General features: G+C 46.9%; 1 protein-coding gene across 12 annotated transcripts in view; it reads left to right on the top strand.

The window, feature by feature from the left end:
* Positions 1 to 20,357, top strand: part of Fnbp1 (formin binding protein 1) — a 131,373-nt gene that overhangs the window by 53,894 nt on the left and 57,122 nt on the right. For all 12 annotated transcript variants that reach the window (XM_027423891.2, XM_027423890.2, XM_035446211.1 and 9 more), the window contains exons 3-6: positions 2,307 to 2,363; positions 3,253 to 3,400; positions 19,048 to 19,110; positions 20,037 to 20,141. In XM_027423891.2, coding sequence (XP_027279692.1) covers positions 2,307 to 2,363; positions 3,253 to 3,400; positions 19,048 to 19,110; positions 20,037 to 20,141 — 373 coding nt within the window. The remainder of the gene's footprint in view (positions 1 to 2,306; positions 2,364 to 3,252; positions 3,401 to 19,047; positions 19,111 to 20,036; positions 20,142 to 20,357) is intronic.

The raw sequence follows: 20,357 nt of genomic DNA, 5'->3' as shown, positions 1-20,357 counted from the left end.
GGGAAAGCACCCTTCTGCCTCCATTATCCAGATATCTTGTGGTTCAGAAAAATAAAAGGAAGAACAGCCCCAAGCATTCCTGGGCTCCACCCTAGGCATCCTGGCTCAGAGCACCTGGAAAGGGCCCAAAGGTTTGCTTTAAAAGTCCCCCTGTGGTTGGTTCGTAGGGTTGGCCAGGTCTTAGCCAGAAGCCTCATAAACTCCTGTCGGCCCCCCCCCCCCACGTTCTTTCCCGTTAGTCTACCAGAAGAGCTAGTTTCATAGAGGACCCACACTGTGAGGGCGATGTTTTTCGAGCTTCCCTGCATGCTTGTTTTTGTTTAAAAATAAATAAATAAATAAAGTTTAATACAATCTAGGAAGCCTGTCCCCAGGGCAAGGGGTTGGGAAAGGTTTATAGAGGAAAGAACCTTGGACTTGGGGCTCTGGAGGTGCCTCAATAGGTAAGAATGCCTGTTGGTCAAGCCTGAGGATGTGAGTTCAAACCCTAGCACCCACACCCATAGCCATTTATGCCTATAGCTCCAGCGCTGCAAGGAGTGGAGACCAGATGGTCACTGGGGCTTGCAGGCTGCCAGCGGATTCCAGGTTCTGTCTCAAGGAAACAAGACAGAGAGAGGAAGAATAGGACCCATACTGGCTGCTGGCCTCTGCATGTATGTGTTTATGGAGCTTGGATGCAAATATACCACACACGACACACCCTTTCACTCAGGCTTTTGCAAAACAGTTGACAGCTGGCATGCTGGTGCATACTTTTAATCCCAGCACTCAGGAGGCAAAGGCAGGTGGATCTCTGTGAGTTCAAGGACAGTGTGGTCTACATAAAGTGTTGCAGGCCAGCCAGGGCTACATAGGGTCTTAACAGAAAATCATGCATGATAGGTCTTTGATCTTGTTTAAAAATTGATGGTAGAAGGTTATTTTCATGCCTGTGGTTGTGCATGGTGGCACATATCTTTAGTTCCAGCAATCAAGGCAGAAGTAGGCAAGTCTCTGTGAGTTTGAGACCAGGCTGGCTACATATTAAATCCCTGGAAAAAGAGGACCTTTTTTCAGCTGGGCATGGTGGCTCAAGCTTATAATTCCAGCACTCAGGAGGCTGAGGTAGGAAGATCACTGAAAATTCAAGGCTAGCCTGTACTACAGAATAAGCCTTTAAATTGTATTTGTTTGTTACTGGGGGCAGGGGAGGGCAGCCACCGTGTGCATGTGGAGGTCGTCTCCGGCCTGGTGGCTGGCCAGCTAACTACCTTTACCCACTGAGCACTCTTGCCAGCGCCTCAGAGCAGCATCTGCCCCATGGAGTCAGGTTTGGCTTCCCTCTGTTCCATGTACCATCCAAATTACTTGTATGACTATGGAGATCTAGAAGCTAAAAAGAAAATATGGATTTAAATCAGTTATTTTATTTAAAATCACAGTTTTGAGAATGTGAGGTGTGAACTCAGAAGCGGTGTTTTCAATGTTTAAGTTATGGTTAACAATATTGAAAACTGCTCACTAAAAATACCTGGAGTGCAGCCACAGGGCTCTCCCGTGCTCCCGGCTCTCACACACAGAAGAACCTGTGTTCACCCTGCTCACTCTGATTGTCCCCTCCAACCTGGCTCTGAGGTGACCTTGTTTTACTACTTTGTCTCTGAGAGACTGACAAGGGGTCTTTCCGTATGAAGTCCTTCCCCCAATACACACCCTTACAGAAAGCGTTGCTTTATAAATCTGTGTTTATTAGGTAAATCTGCTACATATCCACATGTCTATAGAAGAGTAGCCTATGTGTATAAGTATGTACAAATGACAGAGGTGAATTTCCTGTCATCTGTTGAAGTGATAATTTTTCAACATTTTGTTTTGTTTTGTTTTTTTGAGACAGGGTTTCTCCGTGTAGCTTTGTAGGCCAGGCTGGCCTCCAACTCAGAGATTTGCCTACCTTTGCCTCCCAAGTGCTGGGATTAAAGGAGTGTACCACCACTACCTTCCAGCTACATTGTTTTATTTAATACTATATATGATATGTGTGTGAGGAGGTGTATACCGTGACATAGAGGTCAGAGGGCAGCTCTGTTGAGTCAGTTCTCTTCTTCCACCATGTGGGTCCTGGGGAATCAAACTCAGGTCCCTAGTCTTGGTAGCGGTATCGAGCTGCCTTCACCCCCTGAGCCATCCTGCTGGCCCCACAAATGGGTTTTAACTGTGCAACTTGATGAATTTTCTAGAAACCAGCAAAGTGCATTCATCATCTTTCATTCCTGATTTCTCTGTATATTTCCAAAGAAGGTGACATGTCTGCATTTTTGTCTTAGGAATCTTTCAAAGAAATACCAACCCAAGAAGAACTCGAAGGAAGAAGAAGAATACAAGTATGTCGTTGCTGGTGCATGTGTGTGGTGGTTGTGAAGGGACGGGGGTGGGGTAGGGTGCATGTTGTCACAGAGGTCCCATCCCACTTTCCTGTCTGTGTTCAACTTGAGGGCGACAATGAGACTTCTTTAACCTCCCTGGCACTGAGCCACTGGACCCACTCCAGACTCCACTAAACTAATTAGGGAAGTTTTAGGAAGCCCTGCAAGCATGTGCAGTCAGTGGTTCTCAGCCTTCCTCATGCTGCGACCCTTTAATGCAGTTCCAAATGTTGTGCTGACTCCAACCATAAAATTATTTTTGTTGGTCCTACAAGAGCTAGTTCCAGGACAGCCTCCAAAGCCACAGGGAAACCCCGTCTCAAAAAACAAAAAAACAAAAAACAAAAATTATTTTTGTTGCTTCTTCATCACTGTAATTTTGCTACTGTTATAAATGGTAATGTAAATACCCGATATGCAGCCCCTGTGAAAGGGTCATTTGAGAACCCAAGGTTGAGAACCATGGTCCTAGAGTCTGGCTCTGTAGAGTCAGGAGCCCTAATTGTTTGTCCATCCTAGAGCTACATCTGTTTCGGTCAGCAGTGATGAGTCATTGCTCATGGTGGAAGCATGTCGTCTTTGGTGTAGGTCCAGGTGTCTGGTGTGTTTATTCAGTGAACACGGGTGGGTTCTGGATTCCGAATACAGCCAGGGATTGCATTTCACAGAGCACCTGTGGCCATGTTTGGGCTGTAATTAATTCTGAGCCGCCGTGTAATGAACCAGCAAGATCCTATGGGAGGCGGGCGGGTGCAGAGCAGACTGATTTTAATTAATATTTCCTCAAGTAAAACGTGAGGATGGAAGTGGGCTTGTCTGAGAAGGAGCCGGTGTGCTCTGTCCCCAGGTACACGGCATGTAAAGCGTTTCTTTCCACCTTGAATGAGATGAATGACTATGCCGGGCAGCATGAGGTCATCTCCGAGAACATGACATCGCAGATCACGGTGGACCTGATGCGATATGTACAGGAGCTCAAGCAAGAAAGGAAATCGGTAATGTATATTGGGGTGTCTTCCCCCAAAAGATGGACTGGGTGTTTTCCCATCAGATAGCCACTTGGAGTTGGGAGTGGTGGCTCACACCTGTACTGCTAGCGTGGGGGAGAGAGGGGTAGAAAGTTCTCTGCAAATTCAATGACTACCTGGGCTACACAATGAGTTCTAGGCCTGCAAGGCTGCATAGTAGGACCCTGTATTAAATGAAAATGGGGTAGCGGGGGACAGGTACGTACTGCACGCCTTAATCTCAGCACTTGAGCAGTAGAGGAGGCAGAATTCAAGGCCAGCCTGGTCTACATAAGGAGTTTTAGACCAGCCAGGGTGACATAGTGAGACCCTGTTTCAAAAACAAACAGGGGCGGGAGAGAGGGTTCATTAAGAGCACTGGCTGCTCTTGCAGAGGACCCAGGTTTGGTTCCTAACACCCACATTGTGGCTCACAGCTGTCTTTATCTCCAGTTCTAAGGGGTCCAAGACCTTCTTCTGACCTCTTTGGGTACGAAGTACAAATGCTGTTCACATATGTACATGCAGGCAAAATACTCATACACATAAAGATAAATATAAAATAAACAAAATTAGAATCAGGTGTCATAGACAGATATATATATGGTTGAGGCCAGCAGACCAGAAATTCAAGACAACTTGCAGGAGTTAATCCTTTACCTGCTGTGCTGTCTCTCTGGAGCCTGTAGTGGGTGTCCTGTCAGTGGAAGCTCAGACTGTCAGGCCTCCCACCATATCCAATTAGCTGGCCCACATATCCACAACTGCTAGGTTGAGGAACCAGCCGTGTGTTGGAGCCCTAAACTTGACAACATTCTCTACTGAACCAGCCATCAAGGAAGGCATTTTATTTGTTTGTTCATTTATTGTTTTTCAAGATAGGGTATCTCTCTGTAGTCCTGGCTGTCCTAGAACTCGCTCTGTAAACCAGGTTGGCCTCAAACTCAGATACCCACCTACCTCTGTCTCCTGAGTGCTGGTGCATCCCCACCACCCACTGAGGCGTTTTATTTTGTCAGACAGCTAGGAAGCAGTGAGACAGAACCACAGGACTTAGAATGAAACCTTACTACCTAGTATAAAGATGATAAACACATGACTCTGGCGGCAGCCTTGGCCTGCTGCCCTGCTTTCAAACTTGCCTTGACTTTTGCAAAGGTTTCTCTCTTCATCCTGTTTAGGCTTCTGCTGTGTTCTCGCCACGGACCCTCCTCTATCACAGACTTGGCATTTTACCCAACTCCCCAAACCGAAACTGCTTTTCCCTTCTTAGCAAATGTCCATTCTGTTTTAGGACTGAGTCAGGAGGTGGGAAGTGCCTCAGAGCCACGCCCCTCCCCCAGTCCTCTTCTGCTGTGTTATTGTGGCTGGTTTCACTGCTGCACTCTGGCCTCAGGACCTTTGTACAGGTTTTTCTCTCTCAGAAAGCCCTCGCCAGATACCTCAGGGCCTTCTCAGAGCAGACTTTCCTATCTGCTTCACTCACAATGAACCAAGTTCCCCTGGCCTCTCCCCTTTCACCTTCCCTTGCTTTGCAATTTTTTTTGTTTTGTTTTGTTTTGTGCTTTGTTTTGTTTTTAGTAACAGGGTCTTTTTATATAGTCCTGGAACTCAGTTTGTAGACCTGCTGGCTTCATAGATCCACCTGCCTCTACCTCCTGAGTGCTGGGATTAAAAGTGTGCACTACCACCGCCTGGCTTCACCATGCTTTTAAAGGGAGAGACAGTCTGAGTCAGTGGGTTTGTACATGTACCACACGTGTGCAGATGTCCTCTGAGGCCAGAAGACATCATCTGATCTCCTGGAACTGGAGTTAACAGGCTGTTGTAAGCTGAGCCACCCAACATGGGTGCTGGGAACTAAACTCAGGTCCTCCTCGAGAGCAGCCAGCACTCTTAACCTCTGAGCCACCTTTCCAGCCCCTGGCATTACTCTTTACAGTATCTAGATTTGGGGGGAAGTTGGAGGAGAACTAGTGACAGGACCTTGTGTGTGCTGATCACACACACCCCACTAACCCTGCTCCTACTACAGTATCAGGTAGAATTGCCTGCTGTCTTTCCTCCTTCCTCACACAGAAATGCATGCTCTTCCAGGACAAACACATCCTTGTCCACCTCATAAGGTCCAGCGTTGCAGAAGGCAGGTACAGGAAGTGCAGTAGCTGGGAAGCAGTGGGTGTGGCCCACGGCTGGGAGAGCAGTGCAGTGGTGAGCACTTTCCTGGGTTCACCAGTGAGAGACCAGGGGTGAGGCTTAGTGGTGCACACTCGCCTCTCATGTGCACAGCTCTGGGTTCCATCCCTAGTGTGTGCATGTGTGCACATGTGCACACAACACATACACACATTGTGTTAAACACTTTAACACACCTTGTGTTGAAGTCTACTTAGTTCTAAAAGTTTATAGATCAGGATCTTCATATGCCTTTGTTATCTCGTAAATGGATTAATTATCTTTTTATAATCTGCTATATCATCTCTTAATCCATGTTGCTTAAAAAGATTTTTTTAATTAAGATTTATTTATTTTAAGCTGGTGGTGGTGGTAGTGGTGGCACACCCCTTTAATCCCAGCACTTGGGAGGTAGAGGCAAGTGATCTCTTGAGTTCAAGGTTGGCCTGGTCTACAGAGTGAGTTTCATGATAACCAGGGCTACACAGAGAAACCCTGTCTCAAAAGAAAACAAAACCAAAAAACAACAACAACAAAAAGACTTTTTTGTTTTATGTGTATGAGTGTTTTGCCTACCTGTGTTCCTGGTGCTTAAAGTGGTCAGAAGAAGAGATTGGATCCCTTGGAACAGAAGTCACAGACTGAGCAGCCAGTGAGTGCTCTTAACCACTAAACCATCCTTTTGTTTTTAAGGAGAGTCATCAGTCCAGGCCCAGGAGTCATATGTTCTGTCTGGAGGATCTGTAAATACCACTCACTCTATTTGTTGAAGCATTCTGCAATTAAATTAAACTGACATTTAAGAACATTTTGAAATCTCGAGAAATACTGGAAAGAATGTCTGTCAACAGATACATATTTGTGGTGTTTTCATGTGTTGTTGTGAAGTCTGTCTTCTTTCCTATGTCATAACTACCATCATTTTGAAGGAATGTATAGCTCAGTGTGGTTAAGCATCAATTGGGAGGTTCAGGCAGGATTACAAATTGGAGGATGGAACTGAATACCTAGCAAGACACTGCCTCAAAAAAATGTGTGTGGTTGGACAGTGGTGGCACATGCCTTTAATCCCAGCACTCAGGATGCAGAGGCAGGTGGATCTCTGTGAATTCGAGGCCAGCCTGGTCTACAGAGTGAGTGCCAGGACAGCCAGGACTGTTACACAGAGAAACCCTGTCTCGGGCAAAAAAAAAAAAAGTGTGTGTGTGTGTGTGTGTGTGTGGTGTGTGTGTGTGTGTGTGTGTGTGAGAGAGAGAGAGAGAGAGAGAGAGAGAGAGAGAGAGAGAGAGAGAGAGAGAGAGAGCGCACAAGGTGGCTCAGTGTATAAGACCTCAGCCCTCAAGCCTGATGACCTGAGTTTGATCCCCAAGATTCACAGATTCACATTGTAGAAGGAGAGAACTGACTCCTGCAAGTTGTCCTCTGACCTCCACACACAGGATGTGTACACACACGGATACAAAACAAATTGAAAAATAAAATAAAAAAAGGCAGTGTGATGGAGCATACTTGGGAGGTAGAGGAAAGAAGATCATGGACTTAAGATCTTCCTCAGCTACACAGTGAGTTTGTGGCCAGCTCAGGCTGCACAGGAGAGGTATGGTGGCACGCGCCTTTAGTCCCCGCACGCACTTGGAAACCAGAGGCAGGCAGAGCTCTTTGAGTTCAAGGTCAGCCTGGTCTACATAGTAAGTTTCAAGACAGCCAGGGCTGCATAGTGAGATACTGTCTCAAAACAAAACAAAAAAAATCACAGACAGAGCAAAAAGCTTAGAGGGCTGTGTCCTGTGGGTGTGTTAGTGTACTGATGATCTGGGGGATTGGTTAGTCCTGCACTGACTTTTATATTAGTAGTCAGCATTGGCTGTGACTTCAGGTTAACTCTCCCCAGTAGGAGGTCTGTGGGGTCACACAGGGTCCAGCGGGGGGAGGGGGTGACACCCGGGCAGCATGGACCTCAGGGCCAAGCACAGCTCACATGGTTTTATTTCATTAGTGGTTCCCTAGCTTACCCACGAGGCCACTGATTGCACGGTGCAGCCCCTGCCTGCAGACCTTCTTCTCCAGGTCCCCAACTTTCCTTAATGGCACAAGCCAGATTATATCATTTCCTGGTTTCTGCTGAGGTCAGAACAAAGCCCCACAGACACTTGGGTCTGTCTTAGAAGCTGGACGGTGCTGGTCTGTAGGACCCTGCTGGTGGGGAAACAACTGCATGGAGTGTTTTTCTCCTTCCATTCCATGTAGCTTACAAGGAAGGACTGAACTCAGGTTGCCAGGTTTGTGCGGCAAGCACCTTTTACATGCTGGCTGAGTCATCTCGACGAACTGTAGTTTATATCCTCAATTCTCTGTTTAATAGAAGAGTTGTTTTCTATGTGTCCTCTGGAAAACAGATTGTTTTAATAATCAGATCTTTAGTAGATGTTCTAGTCATTCATAAATGAATTTACAGTGTACTTGTTATTGTTTTGTTAATCTGTAGCTTACTGGTTTTAATTGGGTTAGATTAAACAAATCTACAATCAGCTCTTTTTAGCTCTTTGTTTTGAGACAGGGTTTTGCTATATTCCAGGCTATCCTGAAATCCATGATGTAGGTGATTCTGGGTTTGAAGAACTCAGGCTCTAAGGGGGTAGTGGGCTTGCCCTACTGCACCTGGGTTAGCAGGCTCGCCCAGAAGTGAGGTGAGCTCAAAGCAGGAGTACTTTCAGCATCCTGGTTATGGTCCTCAGTCAAGCTCTGATCAGAGTCTCCAGCAAAGTTCCATATCAGATCAGTTTTCAGGCGTCTCTGAACACATCACTGAGACCTGGACTGTCTTATCTGAGGTCTAGGTCACTGAGTAGATGACAGTTAGCACCATTGATGACTTTTGTACAGTGAAGCGACTCACTGGAGTTTTAGAGGCTCAGTGAGCTCTGCTTTTGTGTCTGTCTGTGGTCCAGTTCAGCGAAAACCACTAATCTCTTAGGAATTTGTAGAGATGTGAGGCTCCTGCTGAGGAGACCAGATGGTCTCACCAGCCTGAGTGGAGCTGCAGGAACACTTCTCTCCGTAGCTGGAAAATCTGCTCATTGATCCCTGCCTGGGCACTGAGCATTGCTTTTCCCCAATAACTATCTAGGAAGTTGTAGAGGAAACAATTATCAATGCCCTTAGTGGCTTTTGAAGCTTTCACAAGCCTGGGCAGACACCTGCAGAGGACAGGAAGTGTTTAGATCATTGAATGCTTTCCCTGAGACTTTCTGTTGTTTTTTTTTTGTTTGTTTGTTTGCTTGCTTTTTGTTTAGGTTTTTTGAGACAGGGTTTCTCTGTGTAGCTTTGGAGCCTGTTCTGGCACTTGCTCTGTAGACCAGGCTGGCTTCAAACTCACAGAGCTCCACCTGCCTCTGCCTCCCCAGTGCTGGGATTAAAGGCATGTGCCACCAATGCCTGGCTTTTTGTTGGTTTTGATTGTTTGGTTTGGTTTGGTTTGAGACAGGGTCTTTTACAGTCCAGGGTGGTCTTGAAACCACTGTGTATCTAAAGATGCCCCTGGTCCTCCTGCCTATACCTCCCAAGAGCCGGGGTGGTAAACATGCAGCAGCTCTCCCCATATATAGGGTGTTGGGGATGGAGGCCGGGCCCACATCCATTGTTCGTTGGGGCAACAGGCTTCCTTGACAGGGCGTTTACATTTTCTTCTTGATTTTTATGTGCTTGAAATACAACCAGGACTTTGCTTCTCTCTCTCCCTGCCTCCCTCCTTCTATCTCCTCTTACTCACTCCCTCTCTCTCCTTTGCTTTCCTCTCTCCCTCTGACAATATTGGGGATTGAACCTAGGACTTAGAACCTAGGGCATGCTAGCCAAGTGCTCTACTACTGAGCTAGAGCCCCCACCCTCTATCTCTTTATCTGTCATCCAGTCCTGGTGGGTCAGTAAAAGTTCTGAGCTTGTATTTTTCTCCACTCATCAGGAGTTCCTGTCTGCCTAGGACTCCATGTGTCATCATCTGTCACCTAGAGGACGGCACTGCACCCCTTCACTCAGCTCTCTGCTTCCATGCTGGCCCTGGAGTCAGCAAAGCAACTGTCTAGCTCTGTGTCTTAGCCATTGCCAGGCCTGTCTCACTCCCACTTGTTCCTGGTCCGGTGTGTCCTGTACTCACTCACTGAGCAGTCACTTGACTGTCTTTCCTATCATGCCAATCCAAGAGTTCCACTAACTTCCCTTGTGGTGATTCCAGCAGTCATGCTCACCCCGGCCACGGAGACCATCCAAGGACAAGGCCCAATCTCCCTCTGCCTTCACTCAGTTTTAGATATGGTATCTCAGAGTATCTGCAAATTGCTCATCATTCCAAGATACTGTGGAGGAGGGTCCATCCCCCAGCCTTTCGGTTCAGTCATGTGTGTCACTCATTAGCGTCTGCTCCAGTGGTGTCCCAGGCTGCCTGCCCTTCTCCCACACACTCTGTCTTCCTTACTCTGTCTTGGATCTAATGAGCTCCAGGCACGAGGCTCTCTTGTATCGCACTGCATGCCTTATGTCTCAACCATTCCCACATGCACCTGGGCCTGCACTTGTCCCCTAGTGGGTGACGGAATTAGACAAGAAGACCTTTCAGCCATGGGGCACTGGAGGGTTCTCTTTTCCACCTGGCACTCCTCTAAACCCATCATGGAGGCCCTTGCTTTGATTTAGAGCCAACAGCTTTGTACTCTTAGAAGAGTCTATGTTGGTCCTTTCAAGTTGGCCCTTCTATCATTGGAGTTAACCTAGGTCCTGCAAGGATAGAGCGTTGAGGCATGGGTACACAGGATGACTTTACAGAGGAGACTAAACATAACTTAGGGTGCTAGGTGTGGAGCTTCTGGGTGGGGCATCTATCCAGAAAACAACGGGGATCCAAGCACAAAAGGGCAGCTAGATAAATAAGGCCAGGAAGCCCAGCCTCATTCATTGAGACCCTGCACTCTGTTTGGATCCTCAAAGTATGCCTTGTGGATCAGTGTTGTGGGAGGTTGGGCACGCCTTTAGTATGACTTTATGAGACTTGAAATGCCCACATTGAAGGACTTTTAAAATATGGATTCCAGAACATAGACCTTAGGAAATAAAAGCAGAAGGCATGGCTATATCCACCTTGTGTTTCTCTTTTGGGGTTTAGATGGGGTATAGAATGCCAGACAGGCAGGGTGATCAGCTTCCACAAGGTGTTATCATACTTGATCCACACCACACAGATATATAGTCAGATCCCTAAGGAAGCCAGGGCTGTGCACACTTGCCATTCCAGCACTGGGGAGGCTGAGGCAGGGCCAGCTAGACTGCATAGTGAGGCCCTGTCTGAAACACTGCCAATCCAGGGGACCACCCCACATGTGCTTTCAGGAGGCCCCTTCTGTCTTTGCCCTTTTAAAGTCTGTATCCTTTTGTTTCCATCTGTGGAATCTGAGCTGTGTTTAAGATTCCAGACGAATGACTGCTCCCGATGCAGTGCTAGTCTTCAAATTTTCCTGTTTGTGTTTGAAGTGGCTGTTTCCACAACAGTGCTCCGTTTTGCTTTTTTAACCATTAGTGGATAGATATAAAGTCAGTCTTGTCTCCTTGCAGAGTAAGTGATAAGCACATGTCAACCTACAAGACAGTAAAGTTACCACAGATACTGTCCTCTTTATTTCCCTTTAAGTTGACACTTTCTTTTTAGATTCCAGTTGTTTCCTACTGGGTTTTGTTACAGTTTTGAGACTCTTTTTGTGTGGACATCTTGATTGGTCTGGTACGCACTATGTAGGTAGTCAAGGCTGTCCTCAAATTTAGCAATCTCCTGCCTCAGCCTCCACACCGCTCACCTCACTTCAGTCTACACACACCCCCCCCAAGTGCCAGGATTGCAGGTTCAAGCCACACAGTGCAGCTTTTTTGAAACAGGGTCTCACTGTGTGGCTGTAGCTATCCAACTCTCTATGTAGACTAGGCTGGCCTCAAACTCAGAGATCTGCCTTCTGGGATTAAACATGTGAGCCATCCAACCATATTCAGGTTTTTCTTTCTCTCTCTTGTTAAATCTCCCATTCATGTACATATGGAAGCCAGAAGTCATATATTGGGTGGCTTCCAATATTGCTCTCCATTTTATTTTTTAAGACAGGGTCCCTCACTGAATCTGGAGCTTGACAGTTTTGCTAGGCTGGCTAGCCAGTGAGCCCCAAGGCTCCTCCTATCCCTGCCTCCTTGGTGCTAGGAGTACAGGTGCACACTGCCATGCTCAGCATTGCAGGGGGTGGAGTGGGATGGGTGGTAGTGTCTGAATGCAGGTCCTCATGCTTGCACACCAAGCACCTTACCCACTGAGCCAGACCATTGGCTGAAGGCTGTTTCTTCTATAGACTTGAGTACAACTCAAAAACTGAACTGAGAGCTGGGTGTAATAGTGCAGCCCTTTAATCCCAGCACTCAGGAGGCAGACACAGGTGGATCTCCAAGTTCAAGGCCAGCTTGGTCTACATAGTGAGTTCCAGTATAGCCAGGGCTACAAAACAACACCTCCCCCCAAAATAAAACAACAACAACAACAACAACAACAAAAAGAAAACTGAAATGAAAATAATAATACTTGTAGGTGACCTAGGGTACTACTTGGCATCTCTTTTTCTTTCTCTTTTTACTTCTTTCTTTTTAGTCTATTATTTGTTTAAAAATAGACCCAAAGCATCTTATTACAGGGAGAGCAGCTAGCATTCCTCTGGGTCCCCAGAGATGGCATTTCCTGTCCCTTTTCTGACAGGAGGGAAGAGCGGTGGTGACTTCATCCCAGGCTCCCAAAGCAGCCCTTACATCTTTGTCCTGGGAACAATCCCTCTTTATTCAGAGCCGAGCAGGCACGGTTTTCTGCCACACTCCCTGACTGTCCACGGGAGAAGCGCCCTGCCATTGTTTGTTCGTAAACAACACGGGCGTGGGGCAGAGCGGCTTGCTTGTTTGTTTAACTTTTCTAACTGTTCAAAGCACTGCTTTCTCCCAGGGAGCCAGCTGCAACTGGTGACTCCTGCTTAAGGTCAGGCATGCGCAGGGTGCAGAGGAGGGCTGGGGCCTCCCTGGGAGTCTGGGGGCATACTCTACAGAAGAAAGATTGTAAGGAACATCACAGTGTACTGCAATGTTCAAGTATTTGGTCAGTCACGGGAATGTGTGCTTGAGGAGTCTTCATGGGAGACCGCCCCCAGCCACCAGCCCTGTGAGGTACACAGCTCAGGTACAGTTCCCACACATTTATAAAGAGGGCGGCCAGAGAATTTCCTGTCTGGGTTTCTAGTCAGAATTACCCAAAATATGATTTTTTTAAAAAGATTTATTTATTTATTTATTTATTTATTTATTTATTTAATTGCTTATTATTGAGGCAGGGTCTCACTATGTAGCCCAGGCTGGCCTGAAACTTTAGAGACCCACCTGCCTCTGCCTCCCTAGCCTTAGGATTGAAGGTGTGTACCATCACATCTGGCTTTTTTTTTTTTTTTTTTTTTTTTTTTTTGGTTTTTCGAGACAGGGTTTCCCTGTGGCTTTGGAAGCTGTCCTGGAACTAGCTCTTGTCGACCAGGCTGGTCTCGAACTCACAGAGATCCGCCTGCCTCTGCCTCCCCAGTGTTGGGATTAAAGGCGTGCACCACCAACACCTGGCTATTTTTATTTTTTTGTTTTTTTGTTTTGTTTTTTTGGGGGGCGGGGTTGAAACAGGGTTTCTCTGTGTAGCTTTGGAGCCTATCCTGGCACTCACTCTGGAGACCAGGCTGGTCTTGAACTCACAGAGATACGCCGGCCTCTGCCTCCCGAGTGCTGGGATTAAAGGCGTGCGCCACCAACACCCGGCCCTTATATTTTTAAAGATATATTTATTCATTTATTTATTGCATGTACAGTGTGCTTGCAGGCCAGAAGGCAGCACCAGATCTCATTATACATGGCTGTGAGCCAGCATATTGTTGCTGGGAATTGAACTCAGGTCCTCTGGAAGAGCAGCCAGTGCTCTTAACCTCTGAGCCATCTCCCCTAGCCCTATTTTTATTGTTTTTAAATTGTGTGTGTCTGGGGGCTGGAGAGTTTACTCAGTGGTTAAGAGCGCTGGCTGCTCTTTCAGAGGTCCTGAGTTCAGTTCTCAGCAACCACTTGGCAGCTTACAACTGTCTGTCATTCCAACTCCAGGGAACCTGACACCTGTGGCAAAACACCAATGCACATAAATATAAATAAACAAACAAACAAATAAATAAAATTGTGTGTCTGTGCACATGAGTGCAGTGGCTGGAGAGGCCCAGAAGAGGGCGTTGTATCCTCTAGAGCTGGAGTAATAGGCAGTTGAAAGCCACCCAGTATGGATACTGGGAACAGAACTCAGGTCTTCTTCAAGTGCCCCCTCAACTTTTCATTTTTATTTCACTTATCTGTTCATCCATTTTATTCCTTTGTGTGTGTGTATGTGTTATGGGGTGGTACTGGACATTGAACCCACTTAAGCAAGCACTTTACCACAAGGCCCGTGGTTCTCATCCTTCCTAATGCTGCAGTCCTTTAATACAGTTCCTCATGTTGTGGTGACCCCCAACCATAAAGTTATTTCATTGTTACTTTATAATTGTAATTTTGTTACTGTTATGAGTATTGTTGTAAATATCTGATATACAACCCTGTGTGTCATTCGACCCCACCCACATGCCGAGAGGCACCTCATGAGACGCATCTCCAGCCCTCTTTTACTTATCTTGAGATGGAGTTGTACTAAGTTGCCCAGGCAGTCTGTGGAGTTAGGGATTACATTTGTATACCACCTATTGGCTAATCTCAAGCCACTGGGACCTTTTCAGCATGCAGGAGAACACTGCTGTCCTGCTTGGGAAGTGGGAACAGCTATCCTCTGTGGAGAGCAGGCCGCAGGTAGGGTATTTACAGAGCCCAGAGTGTACCACTGACAGGGCTTGATTAGCTCTCCTGGTATGAAAAGGACCCTTATTTTCTTCTTGTCTGCCTCTCTCTTCCCCTGAGGACATCCCTTGCCTTCTTCTGGCCTCCACTCCTTCCTTTTACGGAGCTGTGCATAGCTTCCTGTCTGTCCTCCCTAGCCTGCCCCTGGCTCCTTTACTGTCAGCCCGAGGCTCTGTCATCCCCCTCCCTGGCCCTGTGTCCATTATGAGATTAAAAAGTGAAGGCCCAAGGGACAAGACCCTTGAGTTTGTAGAGACTAGAAAAATGAAGGATGGGGCTGGAATGATGGTTTCCCAGTTAAGAGCATCTGCAAAGGACCTGAATTTGGTTCCTGGTACCCACATGAAAGCTCCCACCCTCTATAGCACCAGTCCAGGGGATTCCAAAGCCTTCTTCTGACTTCCTTGGGTACCAGGCATGCAAGCAATACACCAAATACATGCACACAAAATGCTTGAACACATAAAACTAAAATTATTTTTTTGTTTTGTTTTTTTGAGAAGGGGTTTCTCTGTATAGCTCTGGCTGTCCTGGAACTAGCCCTGTAGACCAGGCTGGCCTCAAACTCACAGAGATTCATCCTCCTGTCTCTGTCTCCCCAGCTCTGGGATTAAAGGTGTATGCTACCACTGCCCAGCTTAAAATTAAAAATTTTCAATCTTTAAAAAATTTTGCAAGATATTCAGAACTTAACTGAAGAAGAACCCAGAACAGTGACACTTGACCGCTGGAGACAAGAACACATACTCTTACAATAAAGTGTCATTGGTCTGGCAAAAGGCTGCCCTTGTCCCCAGACTCTGCTGAGTTGTAGATCTGATTAGGAGAGGCTCAAGGTACTGCTCGGAGGGGGATGTTGGGTACTTTTTGCCAATCATGGCCACCCAGCCATACCTTGTCAGTTAGGAAGAAGCAGGCCACAGACAGACTAACAAGGGGAGGTTATCAAAGGAGCATTTAGGGGCCTTAGAAATGGCCCAGTGGGTTATCAGATTACGTTATGAGCATGAGGACCCGAGTTTGGATTCCTAGCACCCATGTAAAACCCCAGTAAGGCAGTGCACACCTGTAACCCAGCAACAGGAAGCACAACTAGGCAGGTCCCACGGGCTCACTGACCACCAGTCTAGCAGAACCAGTGGAGAATGATGGAGGAAGACACTTAACTTTAACCTCTGGCTTCCCCAGGGACACACGTGTGTGTACACACAGGACATCTACCAGGACAACCAGGTGGGAAGCTACTAATGTCTCTTGTCCTCCAAGTCAAGGGTGAACCCTGTAGGAGCTCAGAGTTTACTGTGATCTTGATCAAGGGACTCAGCCAAACTAAAAGCCCTGCTGACTAGGCAAAAACTTAGACCTAGAGGCAAGCCCTTTGCCAGCACAGGCCCTTTGGCCTCTGGCCATACAGACTAGGTCCACTGATCCAATTAGTGTTTGGTAGAAGTATGTTAAAGGGACCTGGTGATCTTAGGATGCAGAGTGAGAGACACGATTTCCTCTGTCTAGCTATCGCATCTTCTTTTTCCAGAGCATTCATCCTTGGTTGTGTCCCAGCTTTAATCGCCCACTTTACGATGAGGCTTCATGCCAGTCCTTCCCAGATGAGGCTTCATGCCAGTCCTTCCCAGCACTCAGACCCAGGCCACATTGGACTGGACTTTAGAATCTTCTAGAAATACTAACCTTAAAACTTCAGATCTATTTAACCCCCTCATGCTGTGGCTCCTCTTCTTTCCTCCTTCTGAAACTCAGGCCAAAGCCAGAGTCATCCTGGACTTAAAAACAAACAAACAAGGGGCTGTCGAGATGGCTCAGTGGTTAAGAGCATTGACTGTTCTTCCAAAGGTCCTGAGTTCAATTCCCAGCAACCACATAGTGGCTCACAACCATCTGTAGTGAAATCTGGTGCCCTCTTATGGCCTGCAGACATACATGTAGGCAGAACACTGTGTACATAATAAATAAATAAATCTTTAAAAAAACAAACAAACAACAAACTTTATTTATTGGGAATGAGTGTGCAAGTAGAGGTCAGAGGATAGCTCTGTGGTTTTGGTTCCTCCTTCTGCCATGTGGTTCCCGATAAGCTCTCTTCAGGTTAGGGCCTGGCACCCAGGACATGTGTGCACATGTACGGAGGTCAGAGGACAGCTTTCAGAAGTGGGTTCTCTCCTCCATGTGGGACTCAGTCCTGGCGGCAAGCTCTATCCACTGAGCTACCTCAGAGACCCAGGACTTCGTGTTAATTCAGATCTGATCCTGTACTCCCAGTGGCGTGACTAATCAAAAGATACCCATGGTGGCTGCAGGTGGGCCAGTGTTAGAGCGCTTGGGCAAAAGTGCTCCCACCTACAGTGTCACCTGTAGACACCTCCATCCCCAAGTCTTCCCTTCACACCATCCAAATCCAGGGTCACCCACAGTCTTATGCTCAGCCACGGATCCCCCTCTCTGAGCCCATCTCCTCCCCTGCTGGCAACTTGCCCTGGTCGGGCTCCCTGGGGTCCTTGGAGGTTAATAACAATCACATGCCTTCCATGAGATCTTTCTGATTAAAAAGATTCTAGGTTGGTGAGATAGCACTGCCATGCAGTTCAATCCCGGGGACCCACATATTGGGAAGAGAACAAACTACAGCAAGTTGTCCTCTGGCCTCCACGCATGCTATGGCATCTACAACCCCACCACACACATCATGTGCACACCTTAACACGATGATGATGATGATGATGATGATGATGATGATGATGATAATAATAATAAATTTTTGTTGTTTTCCCAGACAGGGTTTCTCTGTGTAACAGCACTAGCTGTCCTGGAACTCACTTTGTAGACCAGGCTGGCCTCCAACTCACAGAGACCCACCTGCCTCTGCCTCCCACATGGCTATAATAAAATATTTTAAAGGAGGCTGGAGAGATGGCTCAGGTGTTAAGAGCACTAGCTGTTCTTCCAGAGGTCCTGGGTTCAGTTCCCAGCACCCACATGGCAGCTCACAACTGTCTGTAATTTTAGTTCCACAGGTTCTGACACCTCACACAGACATACATGCAGGCAAAACACCAAGGCACACAAAATAAAAATAAATTATTATTTTAAAAGCAGCCATTTTAGCTGGGCGGTGGTGGCGTACGCCTTTAATCCCAGCACTCGGGAGGCAGAGGCAGGTGGATCTCTATGAGTTTGAAACCAGCCTGGTCTACAAGAGCTAGTTCCAGGACAGCCTCCAAAGTCACAAAGAAACCTGTCTCGAAAAACCAAAACAAACAAACAAACAAACAAACAAAAAGCAGCCATTTTAAAAGATCCCAAGATTCGATGTCTGCTCATACAAAGCTCATAGCAGTGTTCATAGCATCAGTGTTTATATTCTCTCTAAACTACCAACCAATGAGTGGATACATAATGTGGTACATCTCTCCCTTGGATCATTATTCAGCCAGAATAAAGAATTGGTAGACATATACACACTACAACAGGCTGAGCCTTGAAAGCTACATGTGAATGGTTTGTGTGTGTGTGTGTGTGTGTGTGTGTGTGTGTGTGTGTGTGTGTGTGAGTGTGTGTGAGCGTGCGCCTGTGTCCTGCCAATCACAAAACTTCTCAGCCTATGTGATTCCATAGGTGACATTATCAGGAGCAAGGAGGTGAAAATGTAAAGTGTGAATTCATTGCCACTCAAAAGATGACCCCAACGATTGCTTTTAAGAGATAGTCTCACTATGCAGCCTCCGCTGGCCTTGAACTCACAGACATCCTGCTGCCTCTGCCTTCCAAGTGCTAGGGTTAAAGATATGTGTTACACCTCCTGGTGTGGTGGCTACACATCTTGGTAAGGCAGTCCTGCTGTTTTTGTGAGCACTTTCACATTCAATATTGTTGCGTCTAAAACCTTAAAAGGAACTTTGTAACCATTTTTGTTTTCATTTCCCTTTAACTTGTCTATTATTTAAACTTGGGGTTTTGTTTGTTTGTTTGTTTGTTTGTTTGTTTTTTGAGATGGGGTCTCACTCTAGTCTGACCTGAGCTGTGTCAAGCACATATGTGTTAAATTACAGGCATGAGCCATCACACCTGGCTTGAACTCTTATGTTTCTTTGGACTGTACAGATTAGATGTTCACTGTTTGTTCATTTGCCTTTCAAGGCCTCACATATACTAGACAGATAGACTTCCACTGAGATGATACCTATTGGTTACCTAGGGGCTGGAGAGATAGTTCAACAGTGAAAAACAGTTGCTGCTCTTGCAGAAGACCTGGATTTGGTTCTCGGTATTCACATGGTGGCTCACAACCATCTGTAACTCTAGCCCCAAGGGATCTGATGCCCTCTTCTGGCCAGCCTTGGCACTGCACACACACAAAACAGCCACACATATAACATAAACATAAATCTTTAAAGCTACTTAACTAGATGGAAGTGTTTTCCTCCTGCATTAGTATGAGGAGTGTGGGTGCTGACCCTGCTCTGTTTTCTCCTGCACAGAACTTCCATGATGGACGGAAGGCCCAGCAGCACATCGAGACATGCTGGAAGCAGCTAGAGTCGGTAAGTGGGAAGCAGGCTGCTATACCAGTAACTCCCCAGACCACCTTACTTCAGTCTCAGTGTGGCTTGAATGCCTCACTAAGTACAAATCCAGTAGAATCCACTAAGGAATCTTCTTTCTAGATTTTCCTCATTCGTATTTCATTTAATCTGCTCCTTGAACTATAATGGCAAGCAAAGTGATGAGCCAGAAATGCTTACAGTGAGCTGGAGAGATGGTTCAGTGGGTAAAGTGTCAGCTGTGGGAGCATGAGGACCTGAGTTTGGATCCCCAGAATCACTTAAAAAGCTGGATGCAGTGGCACATGCCTATAATCCCAATACTGGGGAGGCAGAGACAAAAGGATCTCAGGGGCTCACTGGCCGGCCAGCCCGCCTAGCCGTATCAGCAAGCCACAGATTCAGTGAGAGACTATCCCTGAAAGCAAGGAGTATGAGCTGGAGAGACAATGGCTCAACAATCAAGAGTACTTGCTACTCTCCCTGAGGACCCAGCACCCAGCTGGATGGCTCACAACCACCTGTAATTCCAGCTCCTGGGGATCCGATGCCTCTGGCCTCTGAAGGTACCTGCACTTCACTCAGAAGCACACATGACTACATACAATCAGAATGAAAATAAATCTTTAAAACAGGGTGGAGAGCAATTGTAGACGATGTCCCATGTTGACCTCTGACTTCTTCATGCACACACACGTGCACAAAAGCAGGTACAAACACTCATGAAAAAGTGTCTTATGAGTTAACGCTGCAGGTAAACCCTGTGCAGAGAATGGAGAGGGGGTCAGTGTAGTGTGGACAGATGCTGGGGTCACTTCTGGAAATGGCGATGTCTAGTGGGTTCTGGGGAGAATGCCCGTGGGGGTCTCTCCAGAGGTGACAGGGTGGGTGACTGACCACCTGGCTTGGCTGTGCTCTGTCTTCAGAGTAAGAGGCGGTTTGAGCGTGACTGCAAGGAGGCCGACCGTGCACAACAGTACTTTGAGAAGATGGATGCCGACATCAACGTGACCAAGGCCGACGTGGAAAAGGTGAGAGGACTCATTCTCACTTCCCTGGAGTGTGCTTCCTAGGCGGCCACTGGGGTGGCTTGGCCTCAGCTTCCTCTTTCTGATGTAACCACAAGAGGGTACTTGATGGGAAAAGGGTTTCATGTTGTGTCATCACCATGGGGACCAGAAGTCCACACTGGGGGAAAAACCAGACTTGAGGTGATTTGCTTAGTCACCACCGTGATAATGGGGAGA

The sequence above is a fragment of the Cricetulus griseus genome, chromosome 6, assembly GCF_003668045.3.
Source record: "Cricetulus griseus strain 17A/GY chromosome 6, alternate assembly CriGri-PICRH-1.0, whole genome shotgun sequence".
NCBI lineage: Eukaryota > Metazoa > Chordata > Mammalia > Rodentia > Cricetidae > Cricetulus > Cricetulus griseus.
Note: the sequence above shows the minus strand (reverse complement) of the source record. Positions and strands in the feature narration are given on the sequence as shown.